The sequence below is a fragment of the Cydia fagiglandana genome, chromosome 16 (assembly GCF_963556715.1).
Source record: "Cydia fagiglandana chromosome 16, ilCydFagi1.1, whole genome shotgun sequence".
Taxonomy (NCBI): domain Eukaryota; kingdom Metazoa; phylum Arthropoda; class Insecta; order Lepidoptera; family Tortricidae; genus Cydia; species Cydia fagiglandana.
Genome location: NC_085947.1, coordinates 11186568 through 11214233, shown reverse-complemented (window position 1 = coordinate 11214233; position 27666 = coordinate 11186568). Strand labels below are relative to the sequence as shown.

At 37.5% G+C, this 27666-nt stretch overlaps 1 protein-coding gene across 1 annotated transcript in view; it reads left to right on the top strand.

Annotated features, from left to right (window-relative positions):
- The window catches only part of LOC134671978 (membralin), a 138471-nt gene that overhangs the window by 57288 nt on the left and 53517 nt on the right, over nt 1-27666 (top strand). The window contains exon 9 of the mRNA XM_063529874.1: nt 14447-14579. Coding sequence (XP_063385944.1) covers nt 14447-14579 — 133 coding nt within the window. The remainder of the gene's footprint in view (nt 1-14446; nt 14580-27666) is intronic.

The following is a 27666-nucleotide window of genomic DNA, read 5'->3' as shown; positions in this document are numbered from 1 at the left end:
GGTATCATATATTCCTCATACTATAGCGATTTTAATTTAAGTAAAGTAATAAAATTTAACCACCCTTTCCAAAATGTATAAGCAAAAATGTGTGCCCACGTTTTGGCGTGTTCAAGCTTTAGAAAAACTAAACGGATATACTTATATCCGCAAGTATGTCACAGCATATGTAAGCATTTTAAGGTGTGGATGCTTGCGTGTGCACGGAAAAAAATATGATCTATCGAGCACACATTAAAGTGATTTCATTAACATTGTCTTCTAATTGTATCAACTAATGTACGTACGTAACGTACGAACAGTGGAACTGTTTAAAGCATCAAACATGAATGCAATTTAAATCGTTTTAAACGATTTTTTTTCTTAGTGTGTTGGAACGTGCGGGGATGTGATACTCGTATAATATAGGAGAATATTTAGGGCATAATAACGTGTAGGTTTCTAACAAAGTTCATTGATAATTCTGATGTATCACATTATTCTTATTTTAACTTCTAACAAAACAACACTTTATTCACTGACGAGAGTGACGAGCCATTTACATACACTTACATTTCACAATACTTTCCATCTCCGTTCCAAGGAACGTGTAAATTGCACCATATAGATTTCCCAAGCGCATTAGGGTGTTGGTAATGTTGGACGCGTTCCGAGGTGTAAACCTTCGATGGAGTCCGAACTAATCTTACTAAGTGAATCGCAGCGGACCTCCTGCCGGTCCGACGGGGACCATTCACGGAATGGCGCTGTGTTCTTGTGGCCACTATCCTGATGAATTAAGTTAAGATTGTCTGGCTTGGCTGAAATAAATGCTAAAGGACTGAAATATGATACCTATGGACATTCTAACGCCTTTGCTTTGACCGATACCTACAAATCCTAATAATACCTAAAATAATAACTTGACCGCACACTAAGAGAGGGATCCAGGAAATGAAAAGAAAACAAAAAATATGACACAAAAAAAAACTGGAAAAATATCTTTTCCCTTTTACACGAAAAATATATATTCACATAAAATTATTTCAACTGATTTTTTTTAATAAAAATATTGTTGTTTGCTAAATATCAGCTGCGACGAGTATGCTAAACTGTAGATTTTCTTCATTTAGTGCATTTAATTATGTAGTGACTAATTTAAATGCCAAACTTACATTGCTTGTAGAAGACTAAATACGCCAGGTATGTCGCTGGTAGTAAACGCATTCCGACCCTAATTCGTCGAAATAGGCCGTCTACGAATCCCAAAAATTATCGGCTGCAACTTGTGTCGTGCGAGATAACTCACTTAGCAGATTGGTGACGGCGGTGCCGGTTACTGCGCTTATATTTCTAAGACCTGCATAGTGCTTCACTCAGTTAAACTAGTATAAGTTTGATCCCTGATTACGAATACCTAGCCCCAGATAAAACATTGGTTCGACTAAGACGAAGACTAGGTAAGCTGTCGTAATCCTGTGGCCGTTTACTAGCCCGCGATTATTGTGGCCATCGTGTCCGTTCGAGATAACTCTGTTACTCGGCACTCGTCGCCTCGTGTGTTGGCTTTATTTGTATGTGGAAATGACTGCACTGTTGATTTCGAGATGCTTTTATTTAGTTTCACCTGACCGTTGTCTGTGTGGACTGTCTGTCTGTAATCAAATCTTGCAAGTAAAATTTGATCCACTTCCCGGTTTCCGATTGAGCTGAAATTTTGCATGCCATGTATAAATCAGATGACAATGCAATATGATGGTACCATCGAGCTGATCTGGATGATGGAGACAGGAGGTGGCCATAGGAACGTCGTGTGGGACGTCTTTATACAAGAAACGTTCCCTTCCACTATATGTAGACTCTGAAACTCCTTTTTTCTTAAATTTCTGGAAGGTAGTAAACCTTGAAGGTGCTTTCATTTGTGTATTTGCTTAGACCTCAAACGCCTTTCAGTCATGTCTAGTTTTACAAAAGGATTTGATCGATGTATATAAAGGAATGCTTTAAATTCTCACGATATTTCAAGAGTGCGCTTTCGATTAAACCGTCCATTCCACCGACAAGGTAATAACCTGCGCTTTATGATAAAGTTAATTAGATAGAACATTCGTTCCCTGGAGCGAGTACACAGATGAGACGCCGACCCCTCTAAAGAAAAAGGCAGAGAAAATGGAAACGAAAAATCAACAAATTCGTATTTTACCTCCACGCCCACTTGGTTAATCAAATTATTTGCTCAAAAGATGCAACAAGTTAATAAATACGAATAAATAAATTTTACTTCCATCTGCGAGTGGAGCTGCATGTTTGTAGATCTCTTATTGCATTTAGGAACCACACATTTGATCGTTAAGGTTTTCTGTTGAAAGCAATAAGCAAGTAGGTAAGCAAGACATTACCATTATTACCAAGTACCTTCCAAATAAAATATCTGCTATAAGTAAATTGTAGGAATAACTTAGAAATTACAAGTTTTTTTGATGTTTTGGGCCACATTCAAATGTTTTTCCTGTTCTCGAATATTAAGGTTAATAATTAATTTTTAAAAAGTACAGGCTACATGGGTACATGAAACATGAAAAATTTATGCCGATAAAAAATTAAAAGCTAATCTTAAACTATAGTTAGATAAGTATCGTTAACGCATGCAAGCTGAATACACGAAATGAAACACGTATGTACTGTATCAATACAAATAAATAATTTCTGATTAACTTTCGTGAACACAGGAGACGAACGTTTATATTAGGTACTGTTGTGCTATACCTACCTTTGAACATTAAACAGAGAAAACTTTCAAATTCTGATTAGTCTTACTTTTTTATATATGTACTTACTTACGCATAATAAAATTATGTTACTAACGTCGAAGAGTTTTTTTACCACTCTAATTTCATTTCTCCTCCGAGAACATCCAAAACAAAAGTTTTAATTATTGTCAACTTCTTTATTATATCCATTTCGTAAGCTATATGCGTAATGTATATGAGTAAGACCGGACGGGCGCCCCGAGATATAATTAGTTTCGTGATCAGCCCTCCACCGGGCGGGTAAAAGTCAAACAAAACACCGTAATCGATGCGTATGCGACTGCAGACTCTGTTGGCACGCCCCCGCCTTATTAACCGAAACTTAAGTTGCTGCGGCTATTTACAAATATGATACTACTAAATAGGTATATCTTTTAAAAGAATACCCATGTCATGAAATTATGTTTCTAACATAACAAATTTTATATATGAAATACAAAAAATAGCTGATAGAGAGAGCTGAAAAAGTATTCCCGAATATTTTAAACTGATGTTTATAATTCGATGCCATGAACTAATAGGACATATGAACTTAAACTACATTAACTCAGAAAATACGTTCACATGCGTTTCCTCCGCTTAGCCTAGTTTATTACATCTTGGATTTATTAGATCACCGTCTTACGTACCGTAAGGGGATTAGACTCAACGTATTCATCATATCCGATATCGGAAATTGCATCATCAAATACAGCAATCAGAACTATATCATTTCCCTGGGTATGTTACCTTGCTGCTCTGGCCTGGGAATTAGCCGGTCCGTTTCATTTGAAACTGTTTTATTTCCACACGGCCGTAGGATTGAGTTGAAACCTCGTTGTTTAAATCGACTCCTGCAATATTGCTTGCGCTCCCCTCCCAGGTGAGTTCGTAGTTTCTGTTTTGATATGGCATCATGTTTATTTTACGTACTACTTGTTAAATTATGCAATATCTGTTTGCTACATTATTTATTTGTTATTTTTGGACCGTTAGCCATATTGTGCAAGGTGATTAGGTAGGTCATACTGAACAACTTTTACTATAGGACCAACCCCGAAATCCCAAAAAAAAATTGGCCTTCCCATAGAAAACGTCGACATCCACTCGACCAAAATGGATGAAACGGCCAAAAAAATTTTTGTGTTTTCGGAGTTGGTCCCATAGAAAAAGTTGTTCAGTATGGCCTACCTAATCACCTCGCACAATATGGCTAACGGTCAAAAAATAACCCTGTATAAGATGTGCCCCCCCTGTACCCTGTGTCACTATACAATGTTAAATAATAGGGGTTATATTTTATTTTCTGTATCTCTCATGACTACAGGACTGTATAAAACGTATCACAAATGCAACCAACATTTGAGTGTTTCCAGTGAAATCATTCAGTACCGTTCCCGTACATTTGTCGCGTATCTGTTTCCACGTCGCCTGGTGTTCAATTGCACGGCGTTGCGTAACTAACGCGAGTTCCTATCTCGCGTCGATGTCTCGTACGAATTTCGTCTTTATTCCGATGCTGCCAAGTCGAGTTTTGAAATACACCTGTTTACAAGAATATGATCTTATAAGTTGAGGAGAGTATGTATGCACACGGAGGTGGGGAGTCGCGTAACGGACCTGCCGCAGACACTGATGTATCTCGGTACCTCTACTTGTTCTTTGCAACCATGCAACTTGAGCAAAGTACAGAGAGGAAAAGTGCTTATTATTTTCTCTTAAGATTTTGTTTGTGATTAGACTGAAATAAGAATTTTAGGAAGGAGTTCAGAACTTCTTGAAGATTTATCCATTTTTTTTTAAATGGTGTTACATTAGATACGTCTAAGGTATATGTAAAACAGCTCCTATATTTACGCATATCCTTCTATCTGTCGCAAAATATATCGGTCTTCTTATGTAAATATAATCAATATAACTATATTTGAGCATGGTCACATTGGTCACTCACTTCAGGTCATATCGAGCAATTTTCGGCATAAAGCGTGAGTGACCCGTTTTAATTTGTCTGAGATATTTAATATGTCAGAGTTATGTTATATTTTATTAACTGTTTGAATACAACATAAGTAATTCTTCATAGGAGCCATCGAAACCAATAAAGATACTTACGGCTAACATATTCTGGTGCTTGTTTATTCGCAAGTACTGAAAATATTATTTAAAATATGCAAAATAAGTAAACCGATTTTATTTTCCCGCGCCGCCGCGGAAAGTACCGGAAAGCGTGCGGATATTGAATTAGTGGTGAAATTCGCATTTTTTTTCCGGAACGGAGACAAAAAGGAGTGCTGGCGCCCGCCGGACGCTGAATCAATTACGTTACGTTGACGCGCCGCGGTAATTCGATCCGTCGGCAAATGTTGATTCGACCGCGGGGCATGTCCGGAACGAGGCCCGGAACACACTGAGTGGCCTCCAAAGTCTGCGTTCCTATCGAGCATCTTGATTCACCTGACTTATTAACTGGTAACTGACATCCGTGAAACCGATGTGAGCGATATAAGTAATGATATCGCAATTAATATTTTATTGTCCGGAGCCGGGATATCCAACCAAATTAGCTGCTATATATTAAGAAAAATAATAATTGAATCAAAATAGAATAAGTATTAAGTTTTGTTTAAGATCCAAATCCCAAAATGTGTCTCCATAAAGTGAGACGCAAGTAGAGCAATTTGTCTTGACTCAAGTCTACTTGCGTCTCACTTTATTATGGAGATACATTTTGGGATTTGGATCTTAAGCAAAACTTAACACTTATTCTATTTTGATTCAATTATTATTTTTGTTAATATAAAGCAGCTAAGTAATCTGGTTGGATATCCCTCCGGACAATAAAATATTAAAACGCATTTACACTGTAAACTCCTCTTTTGGTAAAGTTTTTATATTATTAACTTATTACTATTACCACTTTTATTAGTCGTACTTTTCTAGAAATTCGCTAACCATGCGATAAATGACACAAAAATTACTATCTACTTAAGTAACTAATATTAATCATTATCAATACATTACCAAAGAGCCTCCGTTGTGCCCCAAACCTTAAGGCTATCACGGGCAAGCCGCGGGGCCGTCATCGGGCTGCCTCACTGATCTATTTTCTTCATTAGCACTTTGTAAAAGCGTTGCCCCAATTAATGTTCGGACCCTAAATTGAACGGTTTCAATCGCTGATATCGGATGGACGCTTTCTATTTTGGGTAGGTGCTAGGGTATCACAACCTTTTTGGGATTGTTTCGTTGATCGTCCCAATTTTTATGTATGCTTTTACATTCATATATTAAAGGTACGCTGGAGTGTTTTAAGGGGTGTTTGTTTTTGTACATTTCATTTTATTTCAATCCAATTAGTCCGTCCAGAATTAAAAAAAAATACGTATTTTTAGCTGCAAGTTTTGTTTCAATAGGTATTCGTGCGACGAATACCTATTACAAAGCCCTTAGTCACACATTTAGCTTAGTTCACGCATTAACCTCTGTGTAACTTAGTGATCACTCGAATCTGCTCAAGTTTAGCTCGCTATTAAGTATCATTAACTAATAGCACACTAACATCACTCTACCATCGCACTGTCTCGTTCATTATAATCATGGTAATACGGGATGGCATCAGGCTATTCACTTCAATGGTTACCGGTGGCTCGCAAGGGTTGCACTGTAATTCAGAGCAAGGTTGGTATTCCAATCGCTTAAAGCGCAAGCCAATCAAATGTTCAGGCGAACCAATATAAGTACACATTCTTGCAACGCCTAGCTGTTACAGATCGCGAGGCCTCATTCCATTTACACTTAATTTTCTGAGCGTTTGAGCGCCACGACTTGGCAAGCGAAAGCATTATATGGCCAGATTTTAGGTGAACGGCAAAGCGGATTATCGAAATTAACCTCTTCAACGGGTCTAATGATTGAGTCGTCTTCCGCTCGAGCGGCGGGGGCCTGCTAGACGCAAATGGCGTAGCTAATAATAATCCTTAATAACTGTTTATTAATTTAATATTATTTGAGTATTAACGAGATTTTGTATTACATAATAGGTTTATGAACAATTGCTTGTTATTTTTTTCTACTTAAGTTCCAAATAAAAACGATACTCAAAAAATAGGCTGTGACAGACGCACAGCCAGACACACGAGTGATCCTATAAGGGTTTCGTTTTTTTCCTTTTGAGGTACTGAACCCTAAAAATACATTACTTATTGAAAATACAAATATAAGTGTAGAATATATATATAACTGTATAACTGCTGATATTTCTTCATCGTTGTACTAGTTAATCTGTTCAATTTTCCGTACAAATAATACCTTTGTTATTCGGTAGAAACTGTTTTTCTTTTGTTGAGTGCATGAGGTTGAGTTGCATATGTGCATGATCATGTGGCTGATAATTGTTGTGTCAATATTATTTGGTACTCGAGGGTGTATTCCTAGTTTCTATGCTTGTTGCTACTACTACACCATCTGATCTTAAAGGCAGGGTAAACGGCGGCGACATTATTACACGCCAGGCCGGGCGGCGTCTTGCCACACAAATACGGCGACTCATCGGCAATTTGTATCGGGCCAGGCGCATGCATGTTAATAAAGCCTATTGTGTCCTCCGCTCCACGAGATTAATCCAGCGTCGTCTAATCTATGCAGAGCTCCAGCACAACGGAAGATACAATGCATGAGCAAATTGTATTTTCATAATTCGGCCCCCAATTGATAAAGTCATTTTAAATTGAGGTTTTGGATATCCGCAGTGACAAAATATGTTCGTGTTAAGGGAATTTAATTCTATTACTATTCAATACAATACCCGAAATGTTTTAGTAATCGATTCTGTATTCAAGGAGTAGGTTTTGGCACAGGGTAATTGTGCACGTTTTAAGTGATGGTTAAGAACTTAATCAATTTTCCAACACATCAAAATAATCTACCTACTGAAATGAGAAAAACTAGATAGTGTTTTACGGGAAATAAAGCTATAACACTGCATACAAAAATTTCAGAAAACATGGATCAATACGTTGTCATAAGCAGGAAAAAAATAAACGCTTATTTTAACAAAATATCGTTACGTAGGCGTTAAACAATTGCTACTCGTATTTCATGTAAGCATTCATGCCAATCACAGCTAACGGAAACCAGGAACAATTTGTATTAAAAATAATTTAAACCATTTAGGGAAATATCAGTTTTTTCTATTAAAGGTCCGTGAAAGCTTAACTGCATCAAATTATTGTTTCTTTCCTGTCCGAATGAAAGTACGTGATTATAGTTTACTGTGTTAATAAGTACCTACTTAATTACTTAAACAGCGTGGTAGATGATGGACGTCAGATGTAGGCTTTGACGAAGACGCGTACAACGTGTTATATGAGGTTCGGTTCAGAAATAATGGCAAACGCAAGGCGAACTGACTGAGCAGTAGAGGTAATCAGAATAGTGCAGCGCCCGTAGACCCGTAGCCCCATCCCGCGTTTTAATGTTTCGGCTCGACTAAGCCTTGCATTGGAGATCCGTCTTTACGAGCTCGTTAGTGTCGGTAATCGCGCTGCACGGCCGGATTACGCCTGTGCATTATTAGTGTTTTTATTGATTCACTCGGCTCCTGTCGTAAACTGAGATTATTATTCGCGACGCCCCCGCGCCTTCCAGCCAAGTTTGTTTTCTTACTTAATCGCGACGATAACAACATTTAATGACGGCTAGGTGACTGGCGAAATTCCGCTTCGATGTTTAGTGCTCATTCTATTTTCATTAACCACTTATCCACTTAATGATCCAGATCCTAAGGGAGCTATTCAATGACTTGGCCCCGTAAAATTAAACCTTCGCGTGATCTAAAATCTGGAGGTAAAAAGGTAGCAATTAAGTATAAGTACTGTTTAACTAAGATTTGTCTTGGTGTTTGAATCTGACAGTGCCTTGGAAAGAAAGCAGGTAAGTAAATTAATGTGTAGCTGGCTTCTGTTGTTCACTACCTTTTATGAGGCTGATTTAGTTTAGTTACATTACTAAAGTACGATGTAATAAGGTTTAGTTTTCACCGGTAGAGATGAAGCTCTGTGATAATGCAAGTCCAAGGGTTTATTGGCACGAAAATGTGTTAATAAGCTTACTCGTTTTATGGTTATTGCCGTATAACACTTCAATGATGAAACATAGTAGCCAGCTGGTCATTATCTTAACCCTCGTACATGTCGGATATTTTGGCCTTCACAGTTTTTTTGCACAACATAATTTAAAGTGTCGGTTTTGATTTGAATGAGTATTTTAATAGGTACTCGAAATATACCAACGTTGCCTGTCTCCTTTGCATTACGTCCTTAAAATTTTAAGCCAGCCCATCAATTAAGCTTAATCTCCAATTACGTGCAAAAAAATTACATCGACCGGCTTAATTTAAAAAATAAACAAGAAAGTAACAATTTATGGAGTAGTTAGCGCATTTAAAAAGTTAAAACCGGAAGACCGACGTAATACCCTTTATTGCTTTCCGCGAAGAGAAAGCAAACACGATGTCGATGATTAGATTTTTCCAAGGAACCCTAAAATGGCGTACGGGCTCCATTATTCTCAATTTGCGCCAAGTTCAAGGAAGCTCGGATGCTGGCGGACGCGGCGGGTGTCCCCCTTGATTAAACCCCTGGAAGTAAGAAGTAACAATTTGTGTGCATTTTCTCTATTCACCTTGGAAAATTTATATTACTTCGTCTTGGATTGCACTTGAGCTTAGTGCACTCTCGCGCGTCTTGTTCGAAATTTGAGTATTGGATAGTTATGTATAACGTTTTCTTAAAAGTTTTTAGAAGTTGTGCTTCTTCGAAGAAAGGTACACAAGGTTGCATTACTTACATCATTTTTATTCAAAGCATCCAAAGTCCACAATGCAAGATAACAACTCGCATATCGTCAAGTGACAACCAAAACTTACTAATTAGTAATTACTACCACAAGGCAAGTATATAGCCATGCATGAACCATATTAGTACTAAAATAAGGTTGATTTTTAAATATTATTTAGTAATTACTGAGTTTTGGTTGTCACCTGACGATATGTACCTACTTGTTTATTATGGTCACGTTTAACTCGTCTGACTGAGTTTACAACTAATTCATTTTCTAATTGAAGACACCAATATCCATAGGTATTACACTTGCACACACTATGAAAATGGATAACTTTTATTGATATTATAAGTAGTATTAATTAACTATGTACATTTAAGCAAACCAAATGGCATAGTTTTTATTTTCATAAAAAGTAATTAAATGCTGCATAAACACAACTTCATCAATGTCACTTTTTGTTGCATCTATCATCCCGATACATTTCTACTTTTCGATTGTCCTTTATCGATATATGATTGTCACCTTGTTGGTATATATTTTATTTTTAACTCACACCTTGTCACCTTGGCTTCGGCCCCTGGAGATAACTGTGATACGTACTCTCACCTAGCTCAATCTTACTTAATTCCCAGAGACATATCGACCAGATGGCCACTTGATGAAATGTTAAACGAACATTCGTGAGTTAAAAAAACAAATTGCTTGTACGGTCCATTATAATATGATCGGTGTGTACGGACCGGGCACGATCGTCTGTCCGTCGCTTGCAATCCTGGACCACCTGCCGGTTACCTGATATTGACATGCCGGGCGCTTATTCTGCATTCGAATTATATCTTATTATTTTAATTTAAATATCGGAAAAAGGTGAACAGTATGCTGACCGACAATCGGATGAAAACAGGCTACCAGAATTATATGTTAGCGACCCGCTCCGGCGTCGCAGGGGGGGTTAACAAATTATACACCTAAACCTTCCTCAAGAATCACTCTTGATAGGTAGGTGAAAACCGCATGAAAATTAATCCGTCCAGTAGTTTTTGAGTTTATCGCGAACAAACACACAAACGACAGACGCGGCGGGGGACTTTGTTTTATACGAGTAAGGTGTAGTGATTTACAACAATCAGTTTGAAAAACTAAATAATGCAGTATCTGACACGGTGGTAGTACATGTGACATCCGAAAAAACTGTTCTTCTAAGTAAGTACTTATACAATTAAAAAATATAAGTAGTTTAACTTGTGCGTTAAATCGAAAGAGAAGGAGAGAATTGTTTGTGCGATTTTATTAATGCCATTATAATTATCTCGAAATTTCATTTTTAGTTGTTATTGTTGTCCAAAGTGAAACCGCAATGCAAATAATTCTTTCCAGCGAAGGAAATATTTCCGGGTCATAAACTCAAATCCAATTTAAATTTTCAATATCCCCAAGTAAAACAACTGATAAAAGTCTTAGCCGCAGACAGAATTTAAGTGAAAGGGGAAAAAATCTAAAAGGTGTCGAGCTCCAGAAATTGGAATAATAAATTCATAATGCGCAATTTGGTGTACGTTTTTTCTTGTCTGAACAATATGGTATGTACGACAAACAAGTTTAGCTTTAGGTTAGGCGTTTCAGATTAGTTTTGGTAACGATCTTATGAAATGTAATATATTATATCTTATTTTATAGTTTGAATGCAAATTAAAGGAAAATTCAACTATCCTATTTAGGGCCGGTCCTCAGTATAGTTATAGTCTCATTTCAAATAAATTGATCATCAAAATTATCACTACCAGACATTCATCCCACTGCTTGGGATAAGCTTACTCGCACAAGAAGTATTCGGCTATAACCGCCAACCTATCCCAATTCTAATTAGGGACTTCACACACACCTTTAAAGCGTTTACTTCATACAATCTCATCCTGTATCAAACAGCAACTGGTAATTATTATCTAATGATATTTCGTACCTTGATTTCGAGGACCTTCAATTCAAAGCTTCGAACCCTGGGTGGTTAATTAACAACCAAGACCTCTGGTTTCCTCCTCGAAGGTATTTAAAGCCTTACAGCTCTACCCGCTCTTACTACTGTTTACAAAAACTACTCATGCACTATAATATTTTATATTATCGTATATTTTTTTTATGTAGGTACACCAAGTTAACAAATCGTTTTTTATATGAAGTATTAATTACTAAAGTCAATTTGATCGGGTTGTCAAGTTTTCTATCGCCCGACTCGCGACAGGGGCTGATGTTCGGCGCGTGCCTCTCACCCATCTTCGGCGATCTTCGCCCCGCGCCGGAATTAAAATTAATAGCGGACGGCACGTCGACCGGCCCGACTCGGCCCGGGTAATTTGTTTACTCGTCTCGCCTAGGATTACGTCGCATGCTCTGTTGAATAGGTAACGGCCGGTGACTCCCGTCACACTTACGCTCCGTCGCACCCCATTTGCCCACTGTGAGGCTCGGGACCGGTACGCATCTACCCGCAGACAAATTGATAATTTATCAGTAAAGCTTATGTCAACTCGCATGTCATCACCTGACTGCCGATGGAGGGCTGCTTAAGCGAGTGCTTGTATTTTTGTTCAGTGGCCATTTTCGGTGAGGCATTGGATATAATCCTTAGGCTACGCTATTCCTGGCCAATTCGTTAGGACCAAGATGAATTATAAGTATTAATAATAGCGTAGAATCTAGCTTAGGTAATATGAATTAAATGTCCTTCTAAGGGCAAAGTACAACTCTCCACCTTTATCCCATTTATAACCGCTTTATTATTACTTACTTAATTTTACTAATTAATTTTACAGTGCATTGGTGTTAGCTGTAATGCTGTAAACTTTGATTTCAATAAATACCAAATATCAAATATAATAATTGAGTGAGATATGAATGAGTGATACTCATACTACTAATGATGAAGACGGGAATTTGTAACACCATGGTTTTACCTGCTTTTCTACGGATGTCCACGGACCTTTTAGGCCTTATTATTCAAAGACTTCATTTCGAAAATATATTACGAGCATTACTATTAAATGAACTCTCCGTTTTATCTTGTTGTCAATGTTCTTGTCAGGGTGGACAATAATCCAAACCCTTGAATCATTCGATTGGCGACAACAAGGAAATATTATTCGTCATTCACGTCTGTATGTCCGCTTGACGCATCCCTAACTCCGAAATAATTAAATGCCCCTTGTTAGATATGATTCAGTTAAACGTCGCCGAAGTCGGGCCGACGGCGTGTCGTGCCGGCTCCCGGTCGCCCTGCCGTGTTTATTGTATCAGTGTCGACGCTCATCATTCTCATCAAAATGCAAATAAAGTAGGCACCGACCGAACGTCGGCGCCGGACAGTTGCCGGTTTCGTATCGAGTTATATCCTCATGATATTTGGGATGTATACTCTACCCTGTGTTGTGTTTGTGTCATTATGAACAATATGCACGTGGAAAGCTGGGACGCAATAATCTTGTCGCGACGATTAATATGGTTTATTTACATTAAACAGACTGGGATTTCTATGGAAACTTCGGGATGTACCTATTACAACAGATTATAAATGTGTTTGGATTTCTAAGTATTATACTAAGAATCGAAGTGGCGGTTTAGCATCATAATGTTCAATTATGATAGAATGTTACATCGTTATTAATCAATTAAAATGTTTATTTTGGCATACATTTCTAAGCACTAACGGTCCTTTTATATGATACGTCTAATGAATAACCGTTTATCGTCATTTATCTTCCTGAGACATCTTTGCCATCAACCTCAATGTCACATTGTACATTCTGATGTAGTTTTTGTATAAGTTTAAACATCCATTGTGTTTTTAGTTTGAATTAACAATACGAATTCCACGAATCTTACTTTCGCAAGTATTCTGAGTATTTTCAAATGTACAAAGTTTTTTCTGTCGAATAATTCCATAAATCAGCTTAATATTTCCAGGGACTGAACTGTTTTCAGATCCAATAATGTTTTGACAAGAGCAATTGTATCATTGCATGTGTATCGGATTCTCCATATCTACCTACAGATATTCTGCCAATTCGCTGTAAACGAAGATAGTGTTGTACTTTCATATCCGTATCGAAATAACGTCCACAGAATATAAACTGCTAATTAAAACGCAATACCTCCAAATCAAGTTTGAATTTTCGTGTGAAAATGCAGTGTCTTCAGACGGGGCGAGATCGCGGGTCGCTCTAGGTCCTCTGAAACGATATTCCTAATTCATACCGAGACCAGTATAAGCTTGACTTTCGATCTCGCATAATTGTTACGGGTCTCGAGTCCACAGCTAGTCTAGTTATCTCTTGTTGAACCCTCGCATGAGGCAGCAAGTGATCGTAACACAGCACTTACGCTGTTAATAAGCTCGCGCCGGGTCCCCGCTCGGATTTCGGTCGTTAGTGCGTAATTGTCGACACCTAATTAGTCTGACTCGGGCTCCGGTGACTCCCACACATGACCCCATGTTTAATGCGATGCGCCGCTGCACCGGGTAACGCGCTTAATAAAGTAGATTCGGTGCGGATCCTTAACGGTGGCGTCGGGAGCTTCAGACTAACGTCGTCTTGGAATTTCATGTCTGATCGGTGAACAGATATATGCATTTTAGTTGTTTCATGTTGTATTTACACAGCGTAAAATAATTCGCAGGCAAAATCGAGTTGGGTTCTCAATAGATTTTGATCCTTAGCAATTTATTTTATTAAGTAAAGTACCTAAGACTAATCGAAATATGGAACCGTCACAAAATACCTTTTTTGTCCGTATCGGAATACTGAATTTCTCGAATTAAAAATATGTAATTTTGTCCTCAGGCATGGAGGCTATAATGTCTGAGTTCTTCAACGACACAACTACGGCTTTCTACATTATACTGATCGTGTGGATCGCTGACCAGTACGATGCCATTTGCTGCCACACCGCCATCGCCAAGAGACACTGGCTGAGGTAAGTCTACGCGCCACTTGCACCATCCCACTAACCCGGAGTTAAGTGGTTAAACCGTGAACTTAGTGTCAAATTGTACTGGTTACCATGGTAACTCCAGGTTTAACCGGTTAACCCTGGGTTAGTGGAATGGTGCAAGTGAGCCTAAGAATACTAACTTTTTAAAAGGACCATATAATTATTGCTTATACATATTGATATTATGTTACTGTTTTAATTGCAGCGCAAATCGAGTTACGCCACGGGAAAAAGGGTGTTATAATAATAGGGGTGTTTATTATTAAGCTTGGAAACAAAAGAGTTACTATTAGTCAGTAAAGTCTATCTTATTTTGACTAGTGGGAAGACACTCCTGACTTCAGCCAAACTCGGCTCCGTTCGGCTCAGCATTGATTCGAGCAATTATTAGGGTTAACATAACTTGACGTCCTCACTTCCTTTGCGTGCACGACCACAGATAAGATAATGACTAGAATTTTTACAACCCTAAATAGCCGAAAGGGATAGTGCCATAAGTTAGAAAGGGATCGATAAATCGTTGTCAAAATTCGGTTTTGTAGGTCCTCTCTGTACGGTTGTACTAACTTATTCTGTGCTTTGATACAAACTCTAACTAGGTAGGTAAATAACATGCAGAATTAACAATCCCTTAGCGATTTTCAGTTCTAATAGGGGTAAGAGATCGACAACAAAAGCTTTTTCACCACACCAGCTCGGAAAGAATTACTTTGCACTTCAAAAACGAATAGCAAAGTTGCATTTTATCCACATGTGAGGCAAAGTAATCAAATGCAAATTTTGAGTTGTTTTCTTATGTTTGCTGGTAGAATTGACTTTTAAATGATGATTTTGGATGATAAATATTTAATAACATTCATTTGGATTTGATTTTGTTTGATATTTTACATTTAATATTTGCTTCGGGTTGGTGTGGTGAAAAATTTTGTGTTTCACTCGGGGGCAAATTTTGTTTAACCCTCGTGCTTTAAATCCCTCACAACGCTCAAGATTCCATTTTTCGAACCACTCGCTACGCACGTGGTTCAATTTTGGAATCTTTCGCTTGTTCGGGTATCAATATTAGCACGAGCGGTTAAACAACAACTTTGCCCCCTTGTAAAACAAATAACTATTCCATTGAAATATTGCGTCATTCTTTCTATATTTGCGGAATAGCGTAATATAAGAGCAAAAATAAGTGACTGCTGGGACTTTGAACGCTTTAACTATTGTATAATTAAGCTATGTTCGGTTTTTGCAAAGGACATGACAGTATCCGCTGCTTTTCCAACACAGAGGATTATAGATAATTATTAGGTACTTAATTACCACCCACAAGATGGACAGACGACCTTGTTAAGGTCGCCGGAAGACGCTGGAGGCGGGTCGCTTCCAACCGGCACGTATGGAGATCCAAGGGCCGCCTATGTTTAGCAGTGGACGGCTGAGATGATGATGACGATGATTAGGTACTTAATAAGAGCGGTATTCGGCACATTATTGAAGTTTCGATTGGCGTTATCTATCAAAGATGTTGATCTTGGCTATGCCCGCAGATATCATTCTGATCTCAGTGCACGTTCGGATTGGCCTGAAAGCGTTAACGAAGATGAATTCGCTATGTAGCAGGAAATGATTATATGCTACGCGCTACGGCGTAGCGCTGAGTACTGAAAGCCTACCACGTTCGACGTGTTGCCTCCCTGTCACACTTACATACGAATTTACAAGAGCGACAAAGAAGCAACACGTCGACCGTGGTTCGCGGTAGGCCCTCTGATTTAGTGCGGCATTCAGATTTTGAAAATAACGTTGTGTTATGTTATCGCAGTACAGTTAATGTAAGCTAGAATTATATGTATCAATACTTAAGCACGCATCAATATTTAATTTTTGAGATCATGTTAATATTTTAGGACTCTGAATCTGAACACCGCCCCAGATATCTTTTTTTAGTGTCCCACTGTTGGACAAATTCCTCCCCACATTTTCACCATTCGGCCCTGTCTCCAGATATTTCCAATACAGTATCACTAACATATGGCATATACTCGTATACGTATACGTTTATACACTAGCTTAGAGGTCCAGACGTATTTTTCCAAGGCTAGGAATCGCAGCCGCCCGAGAGGACGGTGCCGTTTTCAATTTGCTTTATTTGCGCTTGTTTTAATAGCGCTCTCCTTATTGGCCGCGTGGACGGTCAGCCAAATTGCTTCGTGCTCGGACGACTTTTGATTAAGGAGGCGCGGACAGTTGAGCAGCAGTTTTGTTGTTTATCTGGACACTATCAAGCGGAGGGCGCCGAGAGGCCGATTCGAACTTAAAAATTGATGTCAATTTCATAACATTTTTACATCGGCTTTGTATACTGGTTCGGTCAAGTTGCGCTGCAAATAATATATATCAATGACAATTTTATAGCTCTAATGCCACCTAGTGTCGGTTAAGACTCAAGTCCTTTGAGTCCTCTGCTTTAAGACTCGACTCAGTTTTTGAGACTCATATAATTAAGTCGAAACTCGAGTTCTTTTCAACTTGTTAGAGACCAGAGTCTTTTATTGATACTTGAGTTTTTTTCATTTGTTGTTGTTGCTTTGTGCTCGGACGAGTTTTGATTAAGGAGGCGCGGGCAGTTGAGCAATAGTTCTGTTGTTTATATGGACACTATCAAGCGGAGGACGGCGAAAGGCCGATACGAACTTAAAAATTGATGTCAATTTCATATCATTTTTATACCGGCTTTGTATATTGGCTCGGTCAAGTTGCGTTGCAAATAATATATATAATATAATGATATATATATCAATAACAATTTTATAGCTCTAATACCACCTAGTGTCGGTTAAGACTCAAGTCCTTTGAGTCCTCTGCTTTAAGACTCGACTCAGTTTTTGAGACTCATATAATTAAGTCGAAACTCGAGTTCTTTTCAACTTGTTAGAGACCAGAGTCTTTTATTAATACTTGAGTTTTTTTCATTTGTTGTTGTTGCTTTGTGCTCGGACGAGTTTTGATTAAGGAGGCGCGGGCAGTTGAGCAACAGTTCTGTTGTTTATCTGGACATTATCAAGCGGAGGACAGCGAAAGGCCGATTCGAACTTAAACATTGATCTGAATTTCATATCATTTTTAAATCGGATTTGTATATTGGCTCTGTCAAGTTGCGCTGCAATAACAATTTTATAGTTTGGTTAAGACTCGAGTCCTTGAGTCCTCTGCTTTAAGACTCGACTCAGTTTTTGAGACTCATATAATTAAGTCGAAACTCGAGTTCTTTTCAACTTGTTAGAGACCCGAGTCTTTTGTTGATACTCGAGTCTTTTTTAGAGAGCTCTCATTTTATTACGAAAAAAAAATCAAAATGAGTTGCTTTTATCGTCGGTCCTTATTGGCCGCGTGGACAGTCAGCCAAATTGCTTCGTGCTCGGACGACTTTTGATTAAGGAGGCGCGGGCAGTTGAGCAACAGTTTTGTTGTTTATCTGGACACTATCAAGCGGAGCTAGGGCGCCGAGAGGCCGATTCGAACTTTCTCTTAAAAATTGATGTCAATTTCATATTCTCGACTAGCGACTCATATAATTAAGTCAAAACTCGAGTTATTTTCAACTGGTTAGAGTTGTTTTTAGAGAACTCTCATTTTATTACGAAAAAAATTCAAAATGCGTTGCCTTCATTGAAATTCATGGGTTAGTACACCATACACTAACGTTTATTTTCATTACTGCTACTAGTATTTAGACATAATCTACAAAAATATTGACGGAGTCTTTATTCGCTTAAAAAGACTCAACAAAGGACTCGGCTCGGGACTTAAAACAATCAGTTTTTTTTTTAGCGTAGTCTTGTAAAAATGAGTTGAGTTGAGCCGGAGCACTAAGCCGGCGATGACACTGACGATAGCTGACGACACACGCGCCATCGGTTGTCGACACTCATTAATGCTATGGTCGGCTCCGAACAATTTCATTATCACCTGCCCGGTGACGAGACCATCCTATTTCGTTAATACTTTACAGGATATACCAATTATCAGGCTGACGGCTAATCAGGACTGCCGTGTGGCATTTTATACGGCTTTTTAATGCAATTTCGTTGTGAGTTTTATTTGTAAAATCTATAGTACTCGGTAGGTTATTTTGTATAATTATTTAGATGGGTTATCACCAGAGCTCGGATAGGGTGAGCTATTTGCCTTATAATTTGACATGTCTTATGTCATATATAAGGCAAATAGCTCACCCTATCCGAGCTCTGGTTATCACCTCTGGTTATGAAAAAAATTTAGTATTAGAAGGTTACACATTAGCGGCCATTTACTAGCGAAAAAAAATTAATAGAGGTGGTACATGTATACTGATACGGGACCAATATGACTTTGAAACATTAACATGGCTGAAGGATTTATGTGTTGAAAAGATATTTGAATGTTGCGGAGTGGATATACCATCAATTAACGGCACAATTTTATGTATATATAGGATACCAGGCGCTGATATAGATGTATTCTTCATGAAATTAGAACAATTACTTACTAAAATCTCGTTAAAGCGCAATAGAAAGATTGTCATATGTGGCGATTTTAATATCGATAGATTAAGAGATGACCTTGAAATAGGAAAAGAATTTGAAAGACTATTGAACTGTTTCAACTTTAAACTACAAATAAATGAACCTACAAGAGTAACGGCGCGGTCTAAGACATGCATTGACAATATTGCCATAAATTTCCTAAATAATAATAATAAGGCTGTTGTCCATCATTTACAAATTTCTGATCACTCTGCGCAAGTCATAGATATTTCGATAAAACCTATTGTTAATCACAAATACTGGTATGTCTGGAAACGTAATATGTCAACTGAAAACAGGAAAAAATTCCATGACTGCTTAAAAAGTTTAACCTTTAGTGAGGTCTATGAATGTGAAAACATTAACAGTTCATTTAGGGCTTACCACGAATTAGTCACTTTGTTTTTCGGTCTCTGTTTTCCTCTGAGCAAAGTAAAGATAAAAGCTACAGTATCTAAATCATGGGTGACACGTGGTATTAGAGCAGCGTCTAAAACGAAACGTAAGCTGCATCAACTATACACAATAAAACCTACTATACAAAATAAAATCAAGTACAAAAACTACTCTAAATGTTTAAAAAGAATAATACGTTACAGCCAGAAAAAAACAAATGAACTACATATTACACATGCGGATAGCATAGCCAAAGCCACCTGGGGTCTTATTAACCAATCTTTTGGTATCAAGCAGCCAAAGAATATACTTAATAAGATAAAGTTTAAAGATAAGCACACAGAAGATCCAATGGTAATGGCTAATATGTTTAACGAACAATTTATACAAATAGTAGAAAATAACAATAACTTTGTGTCCAAATTTGATACCAAACTAAATGTTGAAAACTCAATATTTCTGAAACCTACCGATGTGAACGAAATAAGCAAAATAATTAAAGCACTAAAGAACACAGGTTCAACAGGGTATGATGAATTGCCAACACGTCTTCTTAAAGAAAACTGCACTGCCCTGGCCCCACCCTTAAATTTTATTATAAATCAGTCCATAGATCAAGGTATATTTCCGGAGCAGTTAAAAATTACAATTACCAAACCTGTTTTCAAAAAGGGCGATCGTCAGGATTCTGATAATTATAGGCCAATAGCATTGATACCAATCCTGGCTAAAGTCTTTGAAAAGGTTTTATATAATAGAACAATTTCTTTTTTCAATAAATATGACATATTATCAAAGAATCAATTTGGCTTCAGCAAAAGTAAATCGACTGTTATGGCAATTTATGAGGTATTAAAAATCATCATGGCCTGTAGAGATAAAAATATTCCAGTGATGACAGTTTTTATGGACATGTCAAAAGCTTTTGACAGGGTATCACATGATATACTACTGTCTAAGTTATACAGTTTAGGAATAAGAGGTAATGCACACAAATGGTACAAATCTTATTTGCTAAACCGACTGCAGTGCACTGAAATAACTAACTTCTGCCATAAAACAAAAACAGTAGTGACATATAGATCGAATTTCAGTAATGTTAGATATGGAGTACCACAGGGAAGCATCTTAGGACCTCTTCTTTTCCTAGTTTATATTAATGATTTGCCTGATGTTACAAAGCATAAAATTGTACTGTTTGCTGATGACTGTTCTCTGGTTGTAAGAGGCGATGACCCTATGTCCTATGAGTCTGAAGCAAATCTAGCATTCAACAATATAATTACATGGTTGGAAAACAACAACCTTAAAATTAATGTTACAAAAACAAAATTTATAGAGTTTTATGCGCCCCAAGGTAAACCTAAATGCGTCCAGCTACTGTGCAATGAAAACTGTAATCAACAGATAGAACAAGTCTCCTCTATTCGTTTCTTAGGAATTACTGTGGATTGTCATAATGATTGGAAACAGCACACTGAAAATCTTATTGATAAGTTGAGCCGATTTGTTTTTGCACTTAAGCGACTCAGATACATCACATCCCAAAAAACCGCCCTTCTGGCTTTTCATGGTTACGTAATGTCTAATCTTAGATATGGCATAATACTATGGGGTAACAGTACAAACGTTTCAAAAGTATTTCTACTTCAAAAAAAATGCCTGCGCGCAATTTACGGGGCTCAACAAACTGACTCGTCCTATGAGTCTGAAGCAAATCTAGCATTCAACAATATAATTACATGGTTGGAAAACAACAACCTTAAAATTAATGTTACAAAAACAAAATTTATAGAGTTTTATGCGCCCCAAGGTAAACCTAAATGCGTCCAGCTACTGTGCAATGAAAACTGTAATCAACAGATAGAACAAGTCTCCTCTATTCGTTTCTTAGGAATTACTGTGGATTGTCATAATGATTGGAAACAGCACACTGAAAATCTTATTGATAAGTTGAGCCGATTTGTTTTTGCACTTAAGCGACTCAGATACATCACATCCCAAAAAACCGCCCTTCTGGCTTTTCATGGTTACGTAATGTCTAATCTTAGATATGGCATAATACTATGGGGTAACAGTACAAACGTTTCAAAAGTATTTCTACTTCAAAAAAAATGCCTGCGCGCAATTTACGGGGCTCAACAAACTGACTCGTCCTATGAGTCTGAAGCAAATCTAGCATTCAACAATATAATTACATGGTTGGAAAACAACAACCTTAAAATTAATGTTACAAAAACAAAATTTATAGAGTTTTATGCGCCCCAAGGTAAACCTAAATGCGTCCAGCTACTGTGCAATGAAAACTGTAATCAACAGATAGAACAAGTCTCCTCTATTCGTTTCTTAGGAATTACTGTGGATTGTCATAATGATTGGAAACAGCACACTGAAAATCTTATTGATAAGTTGAGCCGATTTGTTTTTGCACTTAAGCGACTCAGATACATCACATCCCAAAAAACCGCCCTTCTGGCTTTTCATGGTTACGTAATGTCTAATCTTAGATATGGCATAATACTATGGGGTAACAGTACAAACGTTTCAAAAGTATTTCTACTTCAAAAAAAATGCCTGCGCGCAATTTACGGGGCTCAACAAACTGACTCGTGTCGACCAATTTTTAAAAAATTGAACATAATAACACTACATTCGCTCTACATTTATGAAGCGAGTCTATTTGTTAAAAATAACATAAGCTCATTCTGTAGCTTTGCTTCAACCTCAAGATATAATACTAGACATGGTTTAGACCTACATTATCCGGGAACAACCTCTGCCCTTGTTAATAAAAATATAGTATTTATGTGCACAAAAATTTATAACTATCTCCCTAAAGAGCTGAAGGAATTGGACTTACCGGAATTTAAATCAAAACTATTTAGATGGTGTATAGAAAAAATGTATTACGCCAACTCGGAACACTTTGCACTCGGAACGACGCAATAATGTAAATATAGATATAAGTCCTGTAAATATAGTTGTAATATAGTTGTAAGGTTATTCAGTTTGTATGTCTGTAATAGGCCGAAAATGGAGACACTGTCTATAGAATAAGATCATTTATGTATACCCATTTTTATACAAATAAATAATTTCATTTCATTTCATTTCATTTCATTTCATTTCATTTCATTTCACCCATTGTATATTTTTATAATATTCTGCGAAAAGTGTCAGTCAATGGAACTTGCTAACTATGTAAACAAAAGTCACTAGTAAATTCATCATTCAGCGACAATTTCAATATGGCGGTTTGTTTACATAGTTAGCAAGTTCCATATAATGACTCTTTAGTCATAGTGAAATGCATTTGTGTTACTTTGTAACTGGACATATGATGAAAAATATTCTTCTATAACTCTTCTATATTACTATTATAATGTGGTTGCTTGTCGCTTGCAAGAAAAATGCCAATTTATTCACAGAGCACTTCCCTTTTTGATGTTCCGACGAATAAATTATATACAATCTTATAAAACTCATATGGTAAACGGTAAGCGCTCTGAATATTTAAATAAATTTTTTGAAAATGTCGTTGTGAGCGAAAGGTCTTTGTTAATTTAAATCTGCCTCGCTACCTGCCTGCTCAGGCTTCTTTGTCGACAAATTAGTGTGATCCAATAAAAACAAAATGCAATATCCCTACTACCTGCTCAACGTACGGGGAACTCTTTATAAAATATTTCATAAACCTTTCGTAACTACAGATACCTGATTTAAACACAGCCGATGATATAATTTGCGCGTTACGGTATAATATCATACGTCAGTGAAAACATTTCTCGCCAGGCTATCCATGCAATAATGCATCATTTCATTAAGTTCACAAAATTTTAATTAACTGCTTTCCTTTATACAAATGAAGCGGAATATTTCGTAGTCTTTTTATTGAAATATACAATTTTGATTAAATAAGGCAGACATTATGTTTCTTGCAAAGTATGAAATTAATTTTGCTTTCCATTTTCAAAGACTAATTAAAACGACGAAGACATATCCAGTGCAGTTTTAAAATTTTGTTTACGCTTTTTTCTTTATCGCTATTTGTATTATCTTCACAAGAAGGTTACTTTGCCTTTATTTCATCTTAGAAATCTCATAGGCTCAGGTTAACCTTTCTAAGATTCACGCTCTAAATAAAACAGGTCTTTTTTTTTATTTATTCAATCTTTATTGCAAAAAAGAAAAACCTTATGGTACAAAAGGCGGACTTAATGCTATAAGGCATTCTCTACTAGTCATGACAGCTGACAATGATTTTTTTTTACGTAGTAGGTACTAATTATGGGCAGTAACTGGGCACAAAGGTATGTAGTTTTCAGCCTATATCTGAAGATGAATTAGTTATAATATTGTCAGCGTTATCTTTATGGAACCAGAAATAAAGTTTTAGAGTCTGATTAGGATGTTTGGAACAGTTACCAAAGATAAGTTTGCCGGCGTATCGGTACTTGGAAGGTCTGATCCTGTGCGATTCCTGCGGTCGTGTGAAATCGGGCGGGCACCGCGTGACGAGCGGTCTCCCCGCATAAATATAAATCTCTTGGACCGCCAATTAAGGTCCGCCCCGACAGTTTGTCTACGACGCCGCCCTGATTGCTTTCCCCGCGAACAACGACACTCGGGACCTATCAGATCGATAACCCCGGCTTGGATGACCCTATCAACACCACCGACCCTGTCACTAGCGGCAAATAAAAGTTTGTAAACAGGTGTTATTTTGAAGAGATCAGTTTAGTTCCACCGGGCACACGTTACTTCTAACTTGAACATAAAAGAAAGGTTTATTATTGGCTCAACGGCCGACATTTGATTTAAATTTCATTTAGTTTCAAACGCTTAGCACATAATTGGCTAGGCACACCAGGTTGATGCAAGTGAGCGCATACGGCGTACAAATACTAAAAACTTTACGTAAGGCGTGTCATGCACATTTGCACAACTCAAGCCAACGTCATCGTTGGCTATATACCGGGTGTGGCCTGTAACACGATCAAATAATTAAAACAGATTGTACTCCTCAAACGGTGACACTTTTGCTCAACAACTTTTAAAAATTATGAAGTATTTAGACTCCCTATTTTTCATACAAAATAAATATTATCTTTAATGGACGCCATCGCCACGCCATATCATTGTGATTGACGTTGCTTGTCACGCCTTAAACATAACAAAATTTGAAATACATTGCGTCTTAGAATAAACTTTAAAGTGTATTAAAAATCAATCCACAAGCTATTTTTAAAAGTCGCTGAACAAATGTTGGGCAGTATGAGGAGTACAGCCTACAGTTAAATTTTTTTCTCATATTACAGGCCACACCCGGTATACTACTCAAAAGAAAATAGGAGTCACTAAGAATTTTGATCTTTACAGAAAAACATTTTCATGTTTATTGAAATATGTGAAACAATTGACTAAGTAGGTATTTAATTTGTATAAGGCTTAATAACAACCAAAGCGTTGATTTACTGTTATTAAAAGAAAACAGGATGTTTTGTGAATAATACAGGATGTATTGACAAACAGCATCGCATTTTTCCCCAGCCCTTGAGTGTCCCTTTTAGAACAAAATCTGTTTATTTGCAGAGTTGAATACCTTTCCTTTTTATAATGGACCGTAAAGTACACCAGTAATGGATAGTAGTCAAAACAAACGGTTGTTTTCTTTGTTAATGTTATATTTAGAATTTAGAAAAGTAAATCCACAATAAGTCTAATTAATTTTCTTATTTCTTGTTTTTTCTTCCATTGTTTTCTTGATAGAGGTAAATACCTTCTGCTATTTCGATTCGCTAAAATAAACAAGTCACAATAAATATAAAATGCTAAGGTAAGCTCGCTAATAGTAATAGCACTATGCTATTCACTCGGAAGTCAATTGTGAATAAATTTGCTTTATTTTGGTGGCAACTATTAATTATTAATAATGTTATATGTAAGAATTATTGTACCGTTTGTGCCCAGGCGGCGTAGCACGGTCGCGTTTTTATCCCTTATCACCATGCCTGTCACGTTCTAACAAGTATGTTAGTGCGAAAGGGACGCGCATAGTGATAGTCGATAAAAATGGAACCGTGCTGCGCCCGCAGTACGGATATGATGGTCGTTCTTGTCAACGTGACAGTGTGATAAAACGGTGTCCGTCACTTTCTTTCCCACGGTGTTAAAAAGTGACAGTTATTTTACCACGTGAATAAAGATGGATAAAGCTATCTTTAATACGCCGACTGATGAACATTAAAATAATACATTCGTTGCAAATTGTATAAACTGTAAATATTTCTTTTTTAGACACGCACTTACGAATTTTTATAATATGCTGAAAATTCGCTTGGTCACCAACGGCACGGAAAGTAGCATTTGAAATAACGTAAGTATTGAGACCACGCATGATAAGAGGCAAAGCGATCCGCGTGTAAATAATGATAATCCGAAGCGGTAATGTGCGTGCGATTTATTTATAAGCGCGGCGCTAGAGTTGACGCGGCGGCGTCGTTAGGGCCGCCCTTCTCGTGTGTCATTTTAAGGATGTGCCAAATTGAAGGCTCCGTCGGGCGTCATAGCGAGGGGGGACTGATTTATGCCCCCGGCCCCTAGCGGGTTCGATTAGAGGTTTATACTCGCCCGAGGTCAGTTTTCTTATATCAACTAATACGACACGTTTTATTGCGGTTATGAAAATTACGCGTGTGATTGACCGATGGTCGAAAGGTGATGGGCTGCAGGTTTACTGTGGAAATTGCATGTAAGTAACGTTGAGATCATTCTGTTGACATATTGCGCCGTTCTGATAGATCAGAACGTATTAGAAGGCATCTTGCTAAATTTGGGGATGAAATAAAATTTAGGTATAACAATTTTACACACTTTTTATTTATCTTGCAAGGTTTCATTATATGTGTAGGGGAGTATGTGAAAGTAGTAGGTAATTTCGCACAATTATTACGAAAATTTCAATTAGCTATTGGTATTTATGTGTAGTCTTATCAGCCAAGTGTCTGGTTAGACTGTGCCCAATTATAATAATAATAGTTCTCTTTTCCTACAATAGTCCCAATGCCTGCTGAGACCGGTTCATGGGTGTTTATTGTTGCACCTGTGAACGGGTTCCAGCAGGCGTTCTACATGACATAAAAGCTCTCCAAGGGGCCTCTACGTGTTGGATCTGTGTCCCCACGCAAGCCTATCAAAAAACCGGGATTATGGGCCCGTGATATCTAAGGAGATACAAATAATAATAATAAAATACTTTATTGCACACTACAAAACAAAAGATACAGAAAAAACATTGGAGTTTAACGGTGTAGGTAACAACAGGCGGACTTATCGCTAAACAGCGATCTCTTCCAGACAACCTTCAGATAGCGAAACGGCGAACATACTGAGCGTACGGGTGGTGCAATAATAAAAATAGCAAATATAATAAAATACATAAACTACAACTATACAGTAAAACATACACTACACAAATTACTACATACATTATATATAACTAATACCTATAAATGTCAAGGTAGCCATAACAACCGTGGGTTTCAGGGAGAGCACGAAAGGATTAGGACTTAGACAAATAATGTTCCTTTAGACGAGTTTTAAATATAGAGAGCGATTTTGCACGTCTAATATCGACGGGCAGAGCATTCCACAACCGAACTGCGCGAAAACTAAACGAATTGTTGTAGACTTTTGAAGAAGAAGGAGGGGGGAAAAGTAGAAAATTTTGAGAGCACCTGACAGAGTTAAGAAATTTAAAACGCACTTTGAGATAGCAGGGAGTGTTTGGGAGAAACAGTACGGAATAAAGAAGATGAAGAATATGAGAGTCGCGACGGAACCGGATAGGCAACCACTTGAGCTGCGTACGAAAGCTCGAGACGTGGTCAAATTTACGTAATCCGAAAATAAACCTAATGCAAACATTTTGAAGCCGCTCGAGTTTATTCAATTGTTCTTCTGTTAGGTCTAGGTAACTAATATCGGCATAGTCCAAAATGGGCAGTAGGAGAGACTGGGCAAGCGCAATTTTAGTGGCAAAAGGCAGAAAATTACGAACTCGTCGTAGGGAACCCACAGCAGCGAAGACCTTTCTGCTCACCTCATTGACCTGCGGT